The 22,578-nt window shown below is 41.3% G+C and overlaps 1 protein-coding gene across 1 annotated transcript in view; it reads left to right on the top strand.

The window, feature by feature from the left end:
- Positions 1–17,998, top strand: part of pde1ca (phosphodiesterase 1C, calmodulin-dependent a) — a 30,714-nt gene extending 12,716 nt beyond the window's left edge. The window contains 13 exon segments of the mRNA XM_042510765.1: positions 467–643; positions 1,857–1,923; positions 4,805–4,921; positions 5,411–5,551; positions 7,021–7,121; positions 7,372–7,500; positions 8,766–8,867; positions 9,342–9,462; positions 10,910–10,991; positions 12,013–12,133; positions 13,683–13,846; positions 15,252–15,545; positions 16,323–17,998. Coding sequence (XP_042366699.1) covers positions 467–643; positions 1,857–1,923; positions 4,805–4,921; positions 5,411–5,551; positions 7,021–7,121; positions 7,372–7,500; positions 8,766–8,867; positions 9,342–9,462; positions 10,910–10,991; positions 12,013–12,133; positions 13,683–13,846; positions 15,252–15,545; positions 16,323–16,465 — 1,759 coding nt within the window. The 3' untranslated portion in view covers positions 16,466–17,998.
- The last annotated feature ends 4,580 nt before the right edge of the window (positions 17,999–22,578 follow it).

Raw genomic sequence — 22,578 nt, forward strand, 5'->3', positions numbered from 1 at the left:
AAAAAGGACATTTTCAAAGTAACATTTAGAACATGTTTTTTATGGAAATGCAATGTAATATGGTATGTTAACAAATATATATATATATATATATATATATATATATATATATATATATATATATATATATTATATATATATATATATATATATATATATATAAATAAATGAAATTGTTATCCTAACTTTAAGGAGAACATTCTGGGAACTAAAAGAAAACTTGCTGCTTAAAACATTGCATTGGTTGCATTGCATTTTTAGAATGTTAGAATGAAACATTGCTAGCTTACAACAGACAGAAACCATCTACTTTTCTGAAAAAGTAAAGTCATCAATTACCAGCTGTGGAGAGAGAGAGTGTGTGTTCAATAAACATTAATAGAGCAACTGCGAAGTCATAAATAGTATGTTGAAGTTGTACATCATTTAAGTTTGTGTTGTTTTGTGAATGTGTGCCGCCCTGCAGGCGGCTGGTGGATCCAGAGGATGAGCTGAGTAACATCCAGTCGGACTCAGTGCCATCAGAGGTTCGGGACTGGCTGGCTTCCACTTTCACCCGGCAGAGAGGTCTGCGCCGTAACGAAGATAAGCCACGCTTCCGCAGCATCGTCCATGCCGTGCAGGCGGGCATCTTTGTGGAGAGGTTTGGTTTGTTGGGTCTGCGCTGTTAAAATGTTTCTGGTTTAAACCTACTGTGTAATTATTCAATGATAAGCTTGGAAGTGGAGCCAGTGTGACATTGTTAACAGTCTGAAGTGCACACATAAGTGTTTACATTTATGATAGGGTTTCATTCACATAAGTTCATATTCAGTTCAACATCCACACTGACCTGCAACAACAGAAAACTAACTGATGCTTGACTACTTATTTGGTGTTTCATGACAGCTGTTCACACAGTGGGGTAGTTGGCATTTCATTCTGTTATCGGTCATCAGGTGACTGACTGTACATGAATAAAAATAGTCACAAGAGTCTCAATTTGGCAACAGAATACACTACATCTCTATACAAGCTGGACAAGCGACCACTTGTAATCATACTTGAGTTTCCTGTGGAAACATACTTGCACATAATTAGTGCACTTGTGCATCACCCTCCTTCTAATATTTCTCCTGGGCTTTGATAGATACTATGTAAAAAAAAACAGCATGTTTCAGAAAACACAGACTCTTCAGAAACACTATAGTTTATTCACCTAATTTTATGTAACTGGCGTCCATCTAGAATTTTGGCTAGAATGTCTGCCATGATGCAAGTCATTGTTTTTAAAATGCTTTCTAACTTATGTTTTAACTGAGGATCCCTCCGCTGCTGGAACAGTGACGTGCAATGCAAAAGTCATTGAATGAACATATGACTGAATGGTAATCCTCTACAAGCATATTCACCTTCATGCTCCTTACATTGATTCCATCTGGCCACGTCTGATGATGCAGGAGCCCTCTGGTGGTCCAGGGGCATATATTAAAAACACAACCTGTTTGGTTCGCAACCCTATTTTCAACTGCTGCTATCCAGGGATATCATGTGCACACAAACATGCCTTTTGGTGTTGCGACTGTATATCAGAAGCTCTGTCGAAGCAGTGGTATTTGATGAGCTCTGAATGAGAACGGGCTGATATTATTATCCCTAGGTTGTGGTGTCACCAGCTAGACTCACTGCCAACTGATAACCTATAGTGAATGTAGAAACTAGAAGAACTGCATCTTCTTTTCTCTGTAAGTTGATAAGAACATATGATCGGCAATTTTAAAAAACAAAAGGAAAAAGAAAAAAACACTAGTCAGTGTAGCATTCAGTGTGTTTTGGCTTGTTTTGTGCTGTGGTTTATGTCCATGAGTATATTTCAGGATGTACAGACGAACCTCCAACATGGCTGGTCTTACGTATCCCCCAGATGTCATCACTGTGCTCAAGGTATTAATATTTGAATGTCTATCTGTGTATGGTGAAAACCTTGTACTAGATTCATTTGCAAATTGAGGCAATAGTTCAGGGATCACACCACAACATGCAAATTCTATGCATTTTTAAAATACAAGGCACTGCGAAAAATAAAGGGAACACTTAAATCACACATCCCAGATCTCGATGAATGAAATATTCCATTTCAAAATCTTTATTGATAACATAGTGTAATTCATTGTAACTGCTTGACCTCGTAAGGGTTGCGGGGGCGCTGGAGCCAATCCCAGCTGTCATCGGGCGGAAGGCAGGGCACACCCTGGACTGGTCGGCATACTATCGCAGGGCTGACACATATAGACAGACAACCTTTCACGCTCACAGTCACACCTAAGGGCAATTTAGAGTCACCAATTAACCTGAGCTGCAAGTCTTTGGACTGTGGGAGGAAGCTGGAGACCCCAGAACCCACGAAGATACAGGGAGAACATGCAAACTCTGCACAGAAGGGCCCCCGCCCACGGACCAAACCCCGTTCCAACCCTCTTGCTGTGAAGCAACAGTGCTAACCACGACGCCAACGTGCCGCCCAACATTGTGAACAAAATAATGTACGAACGATCAATGGAAACCCAAATCATTAACCCAATGAGGACTGGATTCAGAATCATACTCAAAATCAAAGGGGAAAAATGAGATCACAGGCTAATCCAACTTCTGTGAATTTCCTCAAGACAACTCATAATGTGGCTCAGTAGTGTGTATGGCCTCCGCGTGCCTGTATGCACTACCTACATCTGGGCATGCTCCTGATGGATGGTCTCTTGGGGGATCTCCTCCCAGACCTGGATCAGGGCATCAGTCAGCTCCTGGACAGTCTGTGGCGTTACGTGGCAGTGGTGGATGCCACGATAAATGATGTCTCAGATGTGCTCCATTGGATTCAGGTCTGGGGAACGCACAGGCTCTAGTCAGTAGTATCAATGCCTTCGTCATCCAGGAACTGCTGACACTCCAGCCACATGAGGCCAGGCATTGTCATGCACCAGAAGGAACCCAGGGCCCATTGCACCACCATATGGTCTGACATGGGTCTGAGGATCTCATCCCGATACCTAACAGCAGTCAGGGTACCTCTGGCTAGCACGTGGAGGTCTGTGCGGCCCTTCATGGATATGCCTCCACAGACCATCAGTGACCCACCCCCAAAGCGGTCATGCTGGAGGATGTTCCAGGCAGCAGAATGTTCTCCACGACGTCTGCAGACTGTCTCACATCTGTCACGTGTTCAGTGTGAACCTGCTCTCATCTGTGAAGAGAACAGGGCGCCAATGGAAAAGCTGCCAATTCTGGTGTTCTCTGGCAAATGCCGTTTGGGCTGCACAGTGCCAGGCTGTGAGCACAGGCCCCACTTGTGGACGTCGGCCCCTGATTCATGGAGTCTGATTTTGACAGTTGCGCACGAATGGCCTGCTGTAGGTCATTTTGTAGGGCTCTGGCAGTGCTCCTCCTGTTCCTCCTTGCACAAAGAAGCAGATAGCGGTCTTGGTGCTGGGTTGTTGCCCTCCTACGGCCCTCTCCACCTCTCCTGGTGTACTGGCCTGTCTCCTGGTATCTCCTCCACGCTCTTGACCCTGTGCTGAGGGACAACCCAAACCATCTGGCCACGGTGCATATGGATGTGCCATTCTGGAGGAGCTGCACTACCTGAGCAACTTCTGTGGTCTGCAGATACTGCCTCATATTACCACTAGTGGCGAGTGCACTGGAAAAATGCAAAACTAGCCAAGAATCAGCTAGAAAGGATAAGGAGAGGGAAATGGTCTGTGGCAACCACCTGCAAAACCATTCCTTAATAGGGGTTATTTTGCTAATTGCCTCTCCTTTCCACCTGATGTCTGTCCCATTTGCACAACAGCACGTGAAACTGATTCAAAATTATTATTGCTTTCTAACTGGACAGGTTGACATCCCGGAAGTGTGATTGACATGGAGTTACACTGTGATGATTATACTGTATGTTCCCTTTATTTTTTGAGCAGTGTGTATTCTGTAGATAAGGTTTGCTGCTAGGCTAATTCTGATTCTAAGTGCTTTATCATAGGCACCTTGCCTTGCTTGAATTTCTTGAAGATGTTTCACCTCTTATCTGAGAGGCTTCTTCAATTCTCTTACAGAAGCCTCTTACAACCCTTTCCACCAACATGGAATAAGTTCAGTTCTGGTTCCCACATCTAATTTTGTACTGTTTAAAGCATTTTGACCAAAAATATACTGGGAACTGGAAAATTGGTTTTCATGTGAAACTAAAAAATGGTAAGTTTTCCTTAAACCGAAGCACAAACTATGACATCAGTGGGTGTGTCATGTTGTACATGTTGGAAAGAGAGAGGCAACAAAGGAGCAGTTGAGTGAGAGATCATCACAAAGGAAGAAGAGCATGCAGTTTCATAAAAGCTGGTTCATGCTTTTAATTTTTAATTTATTTATTTATTATCATTGTTATTTTGTGTGGTTTATGGGATCAGATAGGAAATGCATCAAAACCTATATGTAGAACTGTCCAGTTGAGATCAGATTACTCAATAACCCCACTCCAGGTCTAAACAGGGGGTCATACAAAGAATTCTTTTTTTAGTTTTTTTTTTTTTAAATAAAGGGTTCCTCAGAAGCAAACAGTTCTGGATAGAACCTCAGCCCTTTAGGATGAACCCTTATACAACCTTTATTTCTAAGAGTGTTGGAGCAGGGGTGTGAGAGTGAGGCAACATGTAATGGGTGTTTTCTATGTTTTCTTATCTTTTAAATAACAAAAAAATGTAGCAATGCAAATATGAACAGGTGTATTGATATTCATGTGCTGATCAAACTTGTTTGTCTGGATCTGTTGTAGCACGTGGACACATGGTCCTTTGATGTGTTTGCACTGAATGATGCGAGTGGAGACCATGCTCTGAAATTTGTCATCTACGAGCTGCTCACCAGATATGACTTGATAAATCGTTTCAAGGTATGCGCACCAATCAGCTTACAGACGTGTGCACTGTACTCTCACCTTGGTTTCCAATTGAGCATTCCATCTCTCTGCTCTGTTACAATCTGCAATTAATATAAGATAATACAAACATTAAAGGGATTTTCCACTGATTTTTACACAGCAGATTCTGTTCACAGGTCTTCGGAAGTATTACTGCATCTGTCAAAAAAGTTGTATGTGCTATTGGGTTCAGGCTACATTAGCTGCTACTAGCATGACCAACATGTTCTTAACCCAAATCGTCACATGTTGCTGCCTCGCAGTGGACTTCCACATCAACATAGTATGCTCTAGGTATCCTTCTGCTGTCAACATTCTGGGTTTGCAGTTTGCAAATGAATTCATAGTCTTGTCCCACAAAATTTGGAATAATCTGGGGTTATTCTTCAAGCTGGTAGTTGGTTGACATTAATGCAGGAGTCTTTCTGTTCATGCTTCACCATTGTGTGTCCTCCTCTGCAGGTCCCTATTTCTGCTCTCATTTCATTTTTGGAGTCGTTGGAGGTGGGCTACAGCAAACACAAGAATCCCTACCACAACCTGATACATGCTGCTGATGTCACTCAGACCATCCATTACCTGCTCCTCAACACTGGCATGGTGGTTAGTCATGTATTGGGATAATGCTTCATGCAAACTGGGACATTTTTTTCACAAGTGAAGGCAGATTTTCTCAGTGAATCCTATAAGTCACTCAGCACACAGAACTTTTCATACCTCACAACTCAAAGTCAAGGAAATGGAGTGCCCCTTGAAATCAGTTTGCACTTCACCACCTGTGGTTCCTGTGTATCAGAGTCAATGGGTTTTTGGTTAATCCTGAAATAAGGTCTGTGGTTAACACTAGCTTCAGAGACTTTCACGTTTTGTTAAGCAATATGAAATACATCAGTAAATACACTACTGTGAACTTTGAGGCTTTTAATTGAAAAAAGACAGCTGCTAACAAGTGGTTTAATGAGACTACAGAATATCATCACGCCAAATACAGCTTTACAGCCTCGTTGTGGTGGTGACGTTATGTCATGCGTCCATACCAAAACCGTGGTTTGTTTATAACGTAATATTAGCTTTTATTTCTGGTGATTGCATTGAAGCTTCAAATATCCAAACACACACACATACTTTACTACTCTACTACTTCTACTCTATTATATCTTGGGAATTAGCTGGCAGTAGGCTAGCTGTCTGTGTCTCTCGGTGCACACAGGGATGATATGGTGAAATTTGATGTTAAAATGGGGCTCAGACACTGATCATAAACGTAGATATTTTTATAATTAAATACAAACTTTAGCTAACATTCAGTGAAGGTGCTTTGTGGTAAGTAGCAGGTACACACAAGCACAATTATGACACTCGCCCAGTGTAGCTGGGCATGTTGTTGCTGTGTCGCTTATGGTCTAAACCCAAATTAGCTGGCTTCAAAACGGCCACCAAAAAAAAAAATATCAGTTTAAGTATGCGCTATATCAAGAATATTTTCACTGCTTTACTTTGCTGTCAGACAGCCTTTTCAAACAGGGAAAGGAAACTGTGATCTCAAAGCTGCCAGACTCTGTTGACCAAAACATTTATTTTACTCAGCAGAACAGTGACAGCTAACCTCTATCAGTTACTGTGTAAGGTAAAGTGAAGCAAATATTCAAACATAGTGTACAATTACAATAATACTGATATTTTTAGATGGCTAAAACACAATTTTGCTGCGGCCCCGTTCATAGCAGTGCATTGTTGATAGATGCTGATAGATGTGGTTTATCAAAGATGCTCGCAAAGCAACAAACCCCCTAAAACAAGTGGCATGGGTTGGATAATTGTGGTTAACTCTGGTTAACTCTCAAACTGGTATGCAAGTTTGTGGATTTTACATATCAGCAAAACAATTGCCAGTTGTCTACCCAGAAATGATTGCTGTTGTTAGCTCGACCAATGTCACAGTGATCAGGTCTATGGAATGACTGAAGCAGCATGTTTCAGTGACCTTTTTTTTTTTTTTTTGAGTTTCTAATTTTTGCTCTCTCTCTCTCGCTTTCTCTCTCTCTCTCGCTCTCTCTCGCTCTCTTTCACAGCACTGGCTAACAGAGTTGGAGATCTTTGCCATAATTTTTGCAGCTGCCATCCATGACTATGAACATACAGGGACCACCAATAACTTCCATATTCAGACCAGGTTAACTTGCCTAAGGCATCATTTGTATCATTGCAGTCAATAAGCTTCTATGGGTGAGGAGACATGTAGATGGTAAATACTTAAGTGCTGCTCATTCTGCACATTAATCAATCAATTATTCAATCAATCATTCAATTGATCAATCAAGCACATTTACAAAAATGAGTAATACGATAACATCTTTTGTAATTCTTATTACTGTTATTATTATTAATATTATTATTATTATGATTGTGTTGGCATTTTTTAGGTCAGACACAGCCATGTTGTACAATGACCGAGCTGTTCTCGAGAACTACCACATCAGTGCTGCCTATCGCCTTCTACACAGTGATGATGACATGAACATTCTGTCGAATCTTTCCAAAGACGAATGGAGGTGAGAGAAGACAGCTGATTTTGATGTGTCATTAATTTTATTTATCTAAATCTGATAATACTTGCTCTCAAAATATTGTAAGAAAATTTGGGGACACTCCACATGAAGCGCAGGATTTACAGAGTAATTTTGTTGTGTGAATCAGCACATATAAACATTTACCAGTTCTTCTGGACATACTGATAGGCTTCCAAGTTTCAACCAAGCAGCAGCCTCTGAAAAATGAAACTGACATGGAAGTGCCATGAGCTGCAGTTCCTCTAATGTCCACTTGAGGCTAGGTCCAGGAGTGAGTCAATCCCAATAGACCCCCAAATTAAAATGCCTCTACAGCCTTTACCCTACAGAAATAAGCGTGTTGACAGCCTGGTACAAAAAAAATGGTTTTGGTCTCTGTATAACTCACCTTTACATTTTATTAATTCTTAAAGTTAGACATAAGTAACCTCAAACTGCTGGAGTTGACAGGCCTGATCCTACAAAGCTCCATTTGTCCAAATGGCCCCAGCAAGGTCAGTCCATCCAGTGCAACAGCCTGATGCGGGATGTCAGGAGATGACCACGTCTCTGTGAAGATTTGCATTCCCAGATCTCCTGTTGCTGAGTGAGCCAAAATCACATCTCATCCACTTCACTATCCTGCGATAAGACACCAGACAGAAGAAGGCTTGGTAGAGAACAGCTCCTGCTCTTAATAAGGCCAGCCTTACCATGATACCGACTCTTCTTCCACTTTTCGTCTGGCACTTTTGGTTTCATTTCTCCCCTCTGGTCTGTGTGGTTGTCACTTCTGGCTCCAAAAAAAAACCAAAAAAAACAAAAACATGGTAAAGACCAAATTTCAGCATTTTGGTCGTCGTCGTTTTTGTTGTTTTTTTTTATTATCAAGGTTTCAAAACGGCAGTCCACAAACCAATAGACTGACATAACAATGGCTATGTCCATTACTTTATACAGTCCATGTTTTCAGCTTTGCATCATCACAATGTTAGGCAATAATTGTAAGTGAACTGTAGTAAATGTTCATTTGTGCTACCACCACCCAGACATCCCTGTTTATTTGCCAAATAAATTTGGGTGGATTTTTGCTGACTTGCAGGCTGTTGCTGTTAAAATTGTTGAAATGTAAATTGTGTAGGAAAGATGATGATTTTCTGGACCAAATTTAGCTGCGCTTCATTTCATTCACTGTGAGGGGAACATCAGTGTTCATGGCCATCCATCCAATGGTTGTTGAGATATTTCCCTGTCACTAACTGTTTCAGAGAGCTGCGGGCCCTGGTGGTGGAGATGGTGCTGGCCACAGACATGTCGTGCCACTTCCAGCAGATCAAAGCCATGAAAAGCTTTCTGCAGCAGCCTGAGGCGTGAGTCACCTCTGAGTCACTGTCAGTTCTGTGGGCATTCAGCCACTTTATAAGCCAGCCTCAGGTCCTTCATGAGGCAAAGTTAGCTTTAACACCTTCATAATTATTTCAGATATCACAACAGTTAGACTCTACTGTGGTGTCCCAATTGAATATCTATGTCTTGGTATTATTTTAGCTGAATACAGCCTGAGTCAACTTACACTGACTTTTTCCACAATATGAGTGAAAATTCCAGCTAGTTTTTATTCCGAAGTCATTAGTTGCAGAGTAAGATCCAAACTCCAAAAGCCATCTTTCGTGTCTACATGATACGCTGCAAGATGGTATCAGCTGAGAACATCCACTTAGTTTCCCTGAGACCCACCCAGTGGATCACCTGTGGGTCCTACAGACTCACTGTAGAGGGTCCCAGTGATGAGTCCCAAATAAAAGTTTGCATTTCAGCATAGACTGACTATACCGTTTTTTCAGGATTGACAAAGCAAAGGCCTTATCCCTGCTGCTGCACACAGCTGATATCAGCCACCCCGCCAAACGTTGGGACCTCCATCATCGTTGGACTACATCTCTGCTGGAGGAGTTCTTCAGACAGGTAGTAACCAAAAAAAACATCTCCCTTTCTTCCTTCTTTAGTGGCCCGTGGCCTGTTAAACGGATTTTTCACCAATTTTCAATCAACTTTGTATCAAAACAGTGTGTGCAGATAAACTGTGGTAAACTTCCATCCATCTTACCAGTGCCGGTATATCCCTCCTCCTCCCGCAGCAACAGCCAGAGTGCCAGTAGAACTTCATTTGAGCAGTTTTACTGCTGTCAGGCTGTTACTCCAACTATAGTCCTTTTGCAAAAGTATAGAACTGGAAGAAAAGACTTAACAGCACCTTTCTCTTCCGAAAACCTATCAAACACTAAAACTGGGCATTCCTGATTAAATATGAATCAAGATAATGTTACCGCACTGCCTTTCTCAAAAAAATATTTTAACGCCCTGTTTAGCAGTAATAGCGTGAGTTTGCAAAAAGGAAGTGGGCGCGAAGATTCTGTGACAGTGTTGCATATTTCTCACCTCAAGATATGGCTAAAAACATGTTTTAGCTTACCATTTAACTGTAACACGAGATCCAGACAGTTGCCATTGTTTCCCACGGGTCAAACCACATTACATCATCCACCAACGGAAGCGTTTATTGGTTTTACAGTCTTATTGGCTTTACATAGTGAAATATGGGGCTGTGGCTCAGATCTGGAGCGGGTTGCCCTCTAAATGAAATGTTGGTGGTCCCCAGCTTCTCCAGTCAAAGTGTCCTTGGACAAGGAACACCAGAGTGCATGTGAATGGATGAAAGCTGAGTAGCAGGTAGCACCTTGTATGGTAGCCTCAGCCACCAGTGTGTGAATGTGACTTATAGTGTGAAAACACTTTGCGTGTTCAAACAACAAGAAAAGCATTATACAAGCACTTTAAAGCAACCATAAAGCTAACTGTGTTTGTGTTACTTAAGGCTTACTCTTATCACAACACTGGCTCACCAGCTGGCTTTAACTTGAGCTATATTGTAACTTGCTGACCAGACCATCCTCCCCGCAAAAAACAAAGAATAGGTCATCTACTCAAGCAGTTTATAATGACCCAAATTTAAGTTTGTTTAGCGGTGGCCTTAATTGGCCATAGTAATTATGACAGAAGCAAAGGAAGAAATCAGGTGTTTTTGCCTATGTAACTAAAGTTTTTGGAGCCACTGGCAAATGACCTATTCTGTAATTTTCAAAAGACGTAAGCTTCTGACCATTCAACTCACACAGTTCTATATACAGTCATGTCATATGCAAAAGTGGTAATTTGCAGTTTCAACTGGGTTTTATCTGGAGCAATCCATATATAGCCATGTCTTGTTCTATTCTAACCAATGATACATTTATTACTGCTATAAATAATATTGATATAAAACAGAAAGCTTATGAAATGAAATTATGTGTGGGTGAACCTGTCCAAATGACCTCATGCTGACTGTGCCATGTCATGCTGAATTTGTTTTCAGGGTGATAAAGAAGCAGAGTTGGGTCTACCGTTCTCTCCTCTCTGTGACCGCAAATCCACCATGGTGGCCCAGTCCCAGATTGGTAAGGTACACAAATAAAACCTCACAAAAATAACAAATTTACACTGAACAAACTCACTCACTGCACTCAATATATTTGTCTCTCAAATTTTGGACAGAGAAAATTTGAGAGACAAGAACAGTTGGGATAAGTGCAGTATAATCTATCCACCAGACAGGTGTGGCATATGAAGATGAAACAGCATCATTACCACAAAGGGGAACCTTTGTCTGATCCCAATAAAAGGACATTCTAAAATATGCAGCTTGATCACACAACACAGGTTTAGAGGAAGTGTGAAATTGGAATGCTGACCGCGAGAATGTCCACCAGAGCTTTTTGCCACAGAACTGAAGGTTCATTTCACTAGCGTAAAATGTCTCCATTGTTGTTTCCATGAATTTGACATTACATCCAACCGGCCTCACAACAGACCAAAAAGCACAACAGCTGTCTACTTGAACCATCCAAAATGTTTTTAATATTGTTGAAACGCAGAGAAATCTGTAATTTCACTGTGGTTCATTTGGTCCCCTTCCCCTCTAGTTGCTCTAACTTCAGGAAACAGTAGATGATACTGTGAATTATATAATGTCAAAGAGTACATACTAGTACATATATTCAATCGTAAATTTTCTTGAGTAAGAGTCAAAGTTTTCTGCAAAACTATTGGTCTCAGGAAAAAAACATTTGTGTGTTTTGAAATTTGTGATGGATTTGTTTGTGTACTTATATTTTTTGACTGTGTTAGACCATAGCATTAACATGTACAAATGTTTAAAAAATGGCAGAGTTCCCCTTTAATCCATTTTCATAGTGCTCATTCTTGCCATTCAAGTCATATCAGACAGATTTTCATCAATAATGGTGTCATTAACTTTAAAGACAACAAGTCCCATGATCCTACTCTTCTTCACAACATCTTTAATGTCTGACTTTTGTAATTCTTAAGATGGAGACACCTCTAGAGGCAGAAATGACATATTGTGTGTTTGTGTGAGATTTCTGAATGTTAATCGGGCATGGCTACTGTTTCCTGCAGGATTCATTGACTTCATCGTGGAGCCGACATTCACCGTGTTGTCAGAAATGATCGAGAAGATTGTGACCCCACTTATTAAGGAGGCATCTCGCTCTGGACTGGCCAGTCTCAGACGCTCTAGGTGACATACAAAAGACCCTTGAATTCAACATGACACTCCCGATAGTATGTAAGGTAACACTGACATCATCCTGTCAAAAAGAGACAAGCCTTGACTCATCTGATATGTTAGATCTCTCTATGATGATGCTGCATCACAGTGTCATTTTGGTCAGGTAAATGATAGAACTATGTTATTGGTAAACACAGAGTCAAACCAACTAAATCTTTTGTGTTATACTACTTGGGGTGTATCAGTACTAAGAAGTCATGGTTCGGTTTATTCCTCACTTTAGAGGGCGCAATTTAGTGCAAATTCAGAACACTTGAAATAAAACAAATGGATCTTTTCAGTCTTGTCATTTAACAAAAACAGACAGTGTAATCCAGGCTCTCCATCATGCATCAAAAGATGCTTTGCTCACCAATTAGTTTAGATAAATGTCTTAGTGTTTGTGTTAAAAACATTATTGAATTGGTAGCCTTTCAGGCCATACAAATGCCAAGTTTTTTTTAAATGATATTAATAACACATTAATGCACTTGTGGCATATTTAAGCAAAGATATTACAGTGATCTCTTGACCTTAGCTTAGCTAAACATTAAACAGTAAACTTTTGTCGTGGTTTGGCCTTTTGTTCACATGACATGTTTAGGGGGCCTGAAAATGCTAACTTTTTGAAACCCAGTCCCATAGTGTTATCCTGTGAAAACGCCACCCCTTCTGTCGCCGTGTAAACTGGCAATGTGTGGATCTCCTGTAAGAACGGTGACGTCGCAGCCACATACATGCGCATGGTGTTCTTTTATGATGTCTCATTACAGAGTTACATCACCAACTACTGGCCTGACATGCATCCAGCTTTTTTAGTTGTTGTCATAATGTTATCATATGAATGCAGATTTTTTTTTAAATGCAAAAGAAAGACTTTTTAGTAGGGCTGTTCCTCTAAATATGGCCTTATGCACCTTTAAAATTACAGTGAATGTCTTTGACACACAGCAATATTATCATTCATTTGGTCATGTCCATCTTCTGATTGTAAGTCCAGTATTCACTTTCATTTTAACTCAATTTGGTCTCCACCAGCTCCCCATAAAACAATAGATCTTGTGCTGCTTAAAAATGTAGAGCAGAGGGAACTGCAGGAGAGAATTCTCAAAATGAGTGACCAACTTATGTGATTTAACAATTGGCTTTGTCAGGACACCCAATGTTAAGGTAAAGATGTTTAATCGTGCAGCTTTTAAGTAAAAACAGATATTAAGGATTTTTTTTCCCTTTATGTTTATTTGGTGAGCTACATTAATCCTTTCTCCATCCAGTGCGTGCAATTTATCAGCAGTTCTGTATGACCATGCTGTTGTATGTCAGCATGCCCATATTCTCTTATAATATTGCTGATCACAGCATTGAGTGCAATATGAAATGTGTCACTCAGACTGACATAAGATGCTAGCTCTGCTGAGCCTCTATTATTCCACCATTTTAACAGGTGGCGTACATGTGCACATGTATGACTGAGTGTCTGTTTGTGTGCGTTTGTGTGGGCACATGCACGTCACCACAGTGTCAACAGTATCTGCGGTAGCGATGGGAAGCATTCCAGTGTGAAGAGTACAGGCTCGGAAGGCAGCTGCTCTCTGACCACAGTGGACTTCAAGATCTTCAAGGTCACATGGAACCAAGAGATTCATCACAACAGGGAGACGTGGAAGGACCAGGCAGCCAAAGGTAGACATGCTGACCTCTCAGTACCTATGTCACTCAAATAAGTTTATCTCGACATGGCTCTTTCCAGTATTTGCTTGGGATCAGCAATTTCAAATTCAAATCTTAGAACTAGCTCCACACATGTTAGGTCTGAGCAGACACCCTGCAATGTGTATCACATGTTGGTAGCACTGGTTCTCCTCTAAGGCACTGAAGGTGTGTTATGGTGGCTTACAAAATATGCACCACAAGTTTGTAAAGGAAATATTATATGATAGATAGTGAAGACATTATTATAGCGTGATATTAAAATGGACAAATACAGGAACAATGTGTTTGTCATCTTAGTATAAAATCTTCCAAAAGGTGTTCACTTCCCGTCTGACTATGATTTTTTTTCTTTTACACCATACTATGTGCCAGGGATGGCCCTTGGCATAGGCCATATAGGCAATAATGTAGAGCGCCACATGCTGGAGGGGGGTGCTGGTCACACACACACAAAAAAAGAAAGATAATACTTTGCTGTGCCAGTTAGTTCCCTGTCTTCATGTTCTACCTTGAAAATAACAAATGGACACATGAAGACAGATATAATAAACTCAGCATCCCTGTTGTTTCTCATCATTTGACCTGGACCTGACCCTGCCTGTAAATCACAATCTCACCTAGGGCACCGAAATGGCTAGAGCCGGCCCTGCCATGTGCCTCCTTCCTCTGATCCTAACCATGCATGCCCTTATTGCCTAATCCTAACTGTCAGTGCCATCATGTGCGTTTGTTGAAGTCCTGGTGTTGGTTGTCATTTGGGTCTACAAGTGCTGAGAGGCTGATGCTGCTGTCACTTGACTAGTCACTGAAAGTCTCTAAATCATTTACCATGTTCTTTTTACATGATACTGTAGAACATTCCTTAAAAACTGGAAGTAAACTCTGTAACAGCCTCAATTTGAAAGTTATTGTGTGCTTGTTTAATGCGCAGTTAGATCAGATAGCCAGACAGCAAAAATGTTAGACATAGGAGTGGACAGAGTTTTAACCTCTAGTTATAAAGTGGCTTAGACACCGCATCAATTCTCTGTCTTCATAAAACAACTTCACTCACCGCTCACCACTAGCATTGACAGCATGGACACTAAAACACAAGCTGCCCAAGCTGACCAGTCAACAGCAGTTTCCGTTGAAGAAATGCATGTTAGCTATGCAGCAGCTACAGCAAGAAGGCTGCATGCAGATGCCCCACTGGTTTGTCATCAGCCTGAATATAATCAATAAAACATATGCATCACAGCAATGCTTTCACAGAGACAAAGGCATCAAGACAAGCATAGGGACAAAGCATCAGAATGTGTCAGCGTCTACAATATTAATGCTCTGTGTGCGTGTCTGTGTGTGCGTGTGCGTGCGTGCGTGCATGCGCTGGTAGACATAGAGGAAAAGAGGGAGACGGAAGACGGCAGCCAGGAAGAAAAGGACACTGAGGGGGAGGAAGAGTCCAAGAGAACTGCTGACTTACCCAAAACAGGACAGCAGGATCCGAAAACAGATGTGGAGGAACAGGAGGAGGGGGAGGACAGAGGGCAGCAGGAGGAGAAAAAGCCTCCAGAGAAAGGAGAAAGAAATGGAAATGGAGATGGAGCTGCAGAATTGGGATCAGGCCCAAATGACACAGACAAGAAGAAGCCTGTTGGCCACACAGAGAAGCAGCAGCAGCAGAATGGTGCGCATCACAACATGTTTTTCATATCGAGTCCTGCTGTGGGAATTATCACACACTATTTGGCACATAAACAGTCGTGACTAGTTACTGACCAAATTAAGATTTAACATTTACAATTGCATTTTGTAATAATACTTCTGTGGTTCTCCCGTAGACAAATTTTGAATGAAAGGTGTTTCAGTTTTCAAGTTTTTTTTATTGTCATGTGCACAACAATCACAGAGAAGCAGCCATTACTAATGAAATATGTGAATAAATATGTGAAAAAAATGGAACTCGAAGACATAAAATATATAGAGGCTAAAATATAGGGGTAAAATATAACAAAAATTATAAACTAATACAACTTTTTGTGGCAAAAGAGGTTTGCAGTAATGCAAAATGAATAAACCGAGTGTAAATAGAAATGTAGTAGATTTAGGCTATATGAATAATGAGCAGTACTGTTGTTCAGGATATTATTACATAGAATGACAGTTGGAATATATGGAGAGACCCCTCGAATATATAGAAAAAAAGTTTGAATATATGGAATTCCATTTTGAATATATGGAATCACAGTCGGATTATATGGAACCTAGATGATCCACCCAAGATGCATGACATGTACATGAGGTATAAGAGATTTTGTATTTTTTTAGAAGGCTAAACAAGTTATAAAAAGCTGTCACAGTTCAAATGAGACTTGATATATCACAATTTACACACAGACACACAATGCAAAGCTCAAAGTACGTATGTGACTCCATACTAACTTAAAATGTGCTGTCCCTGCAGGCCCTCAACCTTACTGCAAGAGAGCCAGCAACTCTGCTGGCTCCCACCGACTGGTCAGGTCAAAGGTGACTGAGATGCGGCCCATTGATGCCAGGGGGAAAGCCAGGAAACTGCAGCGCATCTCACTGCGCCGCCGAAAGTGATCTTACAGTACAGGGTGCAACATCAGCGTGATGTCACACCACAGGACACAAGCACATGACAATCAGTCTTAGTTTATATTGCAGCTTTGTATTCAGCTGATCCTCTGCTTTATTTCAGCTTGTAGAGGTGACTGTTGCTGCCTTATCACATCTCCATTATCTTCTACTGATGTGGACCCACCACCTCTTTTAAATCTCAAACTCTTTTTACAGCATGCATTTTTATCCATCATTTCTTAGTTCTAATTTTTTTTTGGTTATTCTAAGTTTAGAGGTTTAAATAATAATAAAAAAAGTTTAGCGGTTGTACTGTACATTTTATTGTGTCTAAAGGTTTCCCCTTTGTTTCCACTGCTTGTCCTCCATTTCCTTTGTCCAACTGGGAGCATTTATGTATTTTTTAATGTAGCTGTACTGATGTTTTTACAGCTCATTATCATTGTGTGTGTTTTTGGCTATATGTTCTTTTTAGTGTTGACAAGACATGTCAAGGCACTGCTGTACCTATCTTTGTTTTTACCCATCTCAGTCAGCAATGCACTTGTCATTACAACTCCTCACAGTGTTGCTGGTATGACACATGCAGCGTTGGCATTTTCTGCAAAAAGTGGGCAGCTGATAAACAGTTAAAGTGTGGAACTGAAACACACCTGAACTGATGATGTGGTAACCTGCGAACTGCTATAGTGGCAGTATGGTAGCATCTGACTGCTGATCAATTAATTGAGGTTTGAGGTGGTTAGTATTATATTTTGAAATTTTTAGAGATGTTCTATATTCAATTCAAAGAGTATCGTACAAGATTGACATCAGGTTCTATAAGGAAGATGTCCCAAGTCGTCACATATTGCCACTTTGTAGTGGACTTTTGCATCTACATATTACATTCCAAGTATCCTGTATCTGCTGCTGATGTACTGAGGTGCTGCTATTGTGATATCAACATAAGCATATTGTGAGAGGGTGCTACATCTGGTTATGTTTAAGCAACAAAAGCACATGTTAGCACAGATGGTTAAGATTAGGCAAAAGAGGGACATTCTAAAGTGAAAAACAACCCCATCACATTCAGGCAGGAAGTGAACACTGGACTCCCACAAAGAAATCCGCAATTCGTTGGATCAATCCACCACCCCTACTGCTTGCTCTATAGGAACCTTTGTGTTCTTTATAATATGTTGTTGCCAGCAGTGTTTCTACCTGATGCTGTCCAGCAGTGTATTATGCGGATGTGACTGGTACCGTCCTCATGCGTCCTCAACTGCCACTGCTCGTCTGTGTATGATGCTGCTGCAGGTTTTGTCTGGCCATATAAAAACACTATGAACAACACTGTATGCTAAAATCACTGCAAAATTAGCGGTATGTGACGACTTTGGAATGAGAGTGGGCTGGAATAAGCCACAGCTTGTCCAGGTGATCTGCGGCACAGAGGCAGGTGAGCTGCAGGTGAGCTCTCCCTGGTGTTATATTAAAATGTCTGACTGTTTGTGAGCTGATAAAAAATTAATAAATAAAAAGATAAGTTTTAAGTGGGCTGTAATATAAGTTAAGGTTTGGTGCTGCTTCATTCGCCTCATGTTTCTTCTCAGTAACAGGGCTCCAACCATCACATATCCAACCTTTACATTAAACATTTAACAAAACAAGACACACTTCTCAGATGACATACTTCTGAAATGTTAAAAGTTTAAACACAAACAGGAACTTTGCTAATTAAAATGCAAAATACAGTGTGAAATATCTCATGCTGCATTAAGTAATAATGTTAATTCAAGTAGTTTGACTAGAGCAGACGTTAGACATTTAATGCCAGCTGGCACCAGACAGTTTCTGCTGCAGACCAGAGGTGCAAGTCCTCTTTTCAGAGAAATAAAGAGGGTAACTCTTTTTTTTCCATATGCACAGACATACATGCGTAAATAGTGTGACTGATCGATCATTCAGGGCCGTTCCCAAACCACCTCATACACACTCTCTCTACCCACTCACACTCAGTTTGTACTCTCACACTGTGTGTCCCACCAAGTGTCCCAAACCATCAGGGAGTGGAAGTGAGTAAACCCTCTGAAAGCGAGCTGCACTGATGTCGACTTATTGACCACAACACTGCAACACTGTACTGTGTTCCTTATGAACAAGTAAAGTTCTGTGCAACTATCCTTAGGAATTTGAACTGCTCAAACTAAGACAGACATTAAACACTGTTTTATAGATGCTAACATCTTAAATGCTACATTGTTTTTGTGATCAAATACACCCTTCTCTATAGTCTAAACAAAACAAGTTGTGTTTATTTTATTATTAAGACTTACAGAAAAAAATGAGCAGCTTCTAAATATCAGAGTGAAAATGAGAAGATGTTTATAAAAGAAATAAGTGTCACCAGCGTATCTTGAGATTATTATTTGGCAGCAATTAATTTTTTTAATTAACTGCGTTAAAATATTTGACGCATTTAACGCATGCGCAGATGACCCGCTCCATGAATCCCATACTTCCACTCACTCAACTCACCGCATCCCTCAACAATGGAGCAAGAACAGGTTGGCCCTCTGAATGGGGAATTTGAGTTTCAAAAGAACAAAGATGGAACTATAAACAAATAGTAATTTGCACACACTGCAATAAGGAGTTTCAGTTTCACCGAAGCTGTTCAAGCTTAAAGTATCATCTCAACCCTAAGCATGTGTGGCGAGGAGGGGGTGAGTGAATATAAGAATAATATTACCAAAAAAAAAAGGGGCTCGACAACGCCACCCTGGGAATTTCACCCAGAGAATTAATTTTATAACTTAAGGCACACAGGTTCGTTAACTCAAAAAGCAGGAGGTGTGGTTCCAAAAATTAAAACACATTTTATTAAATAATTCTTGTTATAAGCACTGGTCAACTATTCACACAGTAAGGGGGGAGGGAGAAAAACTTAATCGGGGCTGAGGCCTAGTGGATGAACGAGAGCTAGTGCAGGGGAGGGATCCACCAAAAAAAAAAAAATAAAATAAAGGGAATCAACTTACATCACCAGGCACATGTGACAGACACACTCTCAGTGAAGAAACCCACTCCCAGGGACACAGCAGACAGGGGAGACCACCACCAACACCAGCACCGCCACCACGGGCCTTCAGCAACTGAAAACAAGGGAAATTAAACAAATTAGTGGGGTTACCACAGAAACAAAAGAACAAATAAAAACAAAGAAATAATAAATCAGAATCTAACAAAAATTATAATTAAAGGGGCAGGTCGCAAGCTTAAACTTAACAAAATATATCAATCAATAACTGCCCAAGCAGAACTTAAACAAATATAACCAATAATAAACAAAAGGAAAGCTAAAGAAAAGAAAAGAAAAGAAAACCCAAACCCAACAATGACCGAATTACATATAGAAAATCTTTCAATTTAACCTAATTAACAAATTAATTACATCAGTAGCCAAAATCAGGATTAATCAAAAGAAAAAAAATACAAATTAACCCATACAACTAATCCAAAAGTAACAGAACGTAACCCGCTCGTTTACACACTCACTTGTACATACAATATTTAAAATTGTGCTTCGCCTGTGGCGTGTGGCCGAGCAGCCGTCACGCACAGGACCTTTGAACAAGCAATTAAGCCTTCACGCCGTGCCTTGGAAGCCAAGCAGCAGCAGGGCAAAGCAGAAGCGTTGGAGACGAGCAGCAGCGGGGACAAAAACAGCAGCGGCCCCGATCAGCTGGTTACATTGACACCTAGCCAAGAAAAAATACTAGCATGGCTAAATGACTGAACATGATGCGCTGCGCACTAAGAGACACACATACCTTTTCGGTCACAGCCGGCACACACACAGACACACACGAGAGGAGGGAGGGAGAGAGAGGACTCCGGGCAGCGACCAGCGTTTACCTGTGACCACACTAGCATTAGCCAATTAATAGCATCAACCATACCGCAGAGAGAGAGAAGACACTTGCCACGGCCAACAAATGCAGCAGCACCTACACGAGGCACGCAGCAGCGCACAGGCAATCGCCCTACAACACAACACCAATGCCATAAGCACACAAACAGACACAAACAACCTGCGAGGAGAAGCAGCGTGCAGCCATACCTGTCGGCCAAGCGACCTCCGGCACGGAAGTGACGCGCCGGTGATGACGGAGGGAGGCGCAAAAGGAAGAACTGGTGGGAGGAAGGCCGCTTTTATATCAGCCCACCTCATCACGGCCACCAGCAGCGCTCATTACCAGCAGCGGCAAATGACAGTGGATAAACACCTCTATGCTGCTACACATGCATTTGTTGGGGCTTCCAGTGCAACACCTGGCTTACGTCAGACCACCCTGAATGAACGCAGGCCATTAAGCAAGTCCTCCTCGGTTAGCATCGTTGAAGACAAGGGCTTCGCTGATGTTTTGAAAGTTTCGTCCCTTGACACGTCCCACAAGCCACCAACAAAAGGCACGATAATGACTAGAATCCACGAACTGTATGAAACCGAAAAAAAGAAAAAAGAAGAGGTTTTAGCTCAAGCAGAATATGTCGCCCTGACAGGAGACCACTGGACGTCAGTGAGTAATGACAATTACCTGGGAGTAACTGCACATCGAATCACTGAAGCATGGGAATTGACGTCCTTTGCACTAACTATAATGAAAACAGAAGAACGTCACTTTGCGGAGGCATGTGCAGAACAGTTCCAAACTGTAGTACGCAAGTGGGGAATTGAAGAAAAGGTTACAGCAGTAGGGACTGACAGTGCACGCAATATGATCGCTGCGACTCGTATTCTACCATTCGATCACATGCCCTGTATCGCTCACATCTTACAGAGAAGCATCACTGTGAGTCTCGCTGACAGCGGATTTGTCAGTGCGTTGGCCAAGTGTCGCAAAATTGTGGGCCATTTCAAGCAAAGCCCAGCAAACATAGCTGAATGCAGAGCAACTGTCACTCGGACCGAAGCAGGAGCCACTTATACAGGACGTTCCAACGCTGTGGAATTCCACATTGGAAATGGTCAAGCGCTTGATCCACAATCAAGCAGCAATAACAGCCACCCTGGATAAACAAAAGCATAAACTTGTTATGCTGACGCCACCAGAATGGGACAAACTCCAGAGACTGGAGACCCTTCTAGAGCCCTGCCGGTAAGCCCGTCATCATAGTGTGGCCATTCATTGTAGGCTGAAATTAAATTTATCAAATGAATATTAAAGGTTAATCTGTTATTAAATGTAACAACTTGTGTTCAAGTAATTTACTTGTCTTTCCTTTTCTCTCTCTCTCTCTCTCTCTCTCTCTCTCTCTCTGTGTGTCCCTCTGTGTGTGTCTGTGGGTGTGTGTGTGTGTGTGTGTGTGTGTGTGTGTGTGTTTGTTCCACTGCAGATATTTAACAGGGATTCTGGGTGGGGAGGCCTACGTCTCCTGCTCTGTGGTACTACCTGCCCTCTGCCACTTGCGTTGTGTATGGAAGTCTCTGATGAGGACCCTGCATATGTGGTGAGATTTAGAGATTTAGACCTAGCCTCTCGCCAGGAACACACCAACAATGCATTGCTCAAGATTGCAACAGCCCTGGATCCACATTTTAAAGACTTAAAGAGTGTGCCCAAGAGAGAGAATCAGAATCAGAATCAGAATCAGAAAAAGATTTATTGCCAGGTATAGTTAACACAATACGAGGAATTTGTTCTGGTGGGTTGGTGCAACATAAATATAGAAAAAAAAACAGATAAAATAGAAGATACAAATATAAAATAATAAATATTTGTTCTGGTGGGTTGGTGCAACATAAATATAAAAAAAAACAGATAAAATAGAAGATACAAAGTATAAAATATAAAATATAAAAAGTACGAGTCTAGCAGTGCCAAAACAAAACAAGTAACACAAGTAACAGTGTAACAGTGCAAGAAACAGAACCATGGAATTAAAGTTATATACAAGAATGGTTGGAGTGCAAGATTGCTGGCATGCTGCGTGAAGAATCACCCAGAAGACCTCCACACACTTCTGAAGATGGGCCACCCAAGAAGAAAATGAGACTTCTCCTGCAGATGGACTCAGATTCTGAATCAGAGGAAGTGGTACAGCCTGACAGAGCCATACAAAGGTACAGG

This window comes from Plectropomus leopardus, chromosome 21, assembly GCF_008729295.1.
Source record: "Plectropomus leopardus isolate mb chromosome 21, YSFRI_Pleo_2.0, whole genome shotgun sequence".
Classification (NCBI taxonomy): domain Eukaryota; kingdom Metazoa; phylum Chordata; class Actinopteri; order Perciformes; family Serranidae; genus Plectropomus; species Plectropomus leopardus.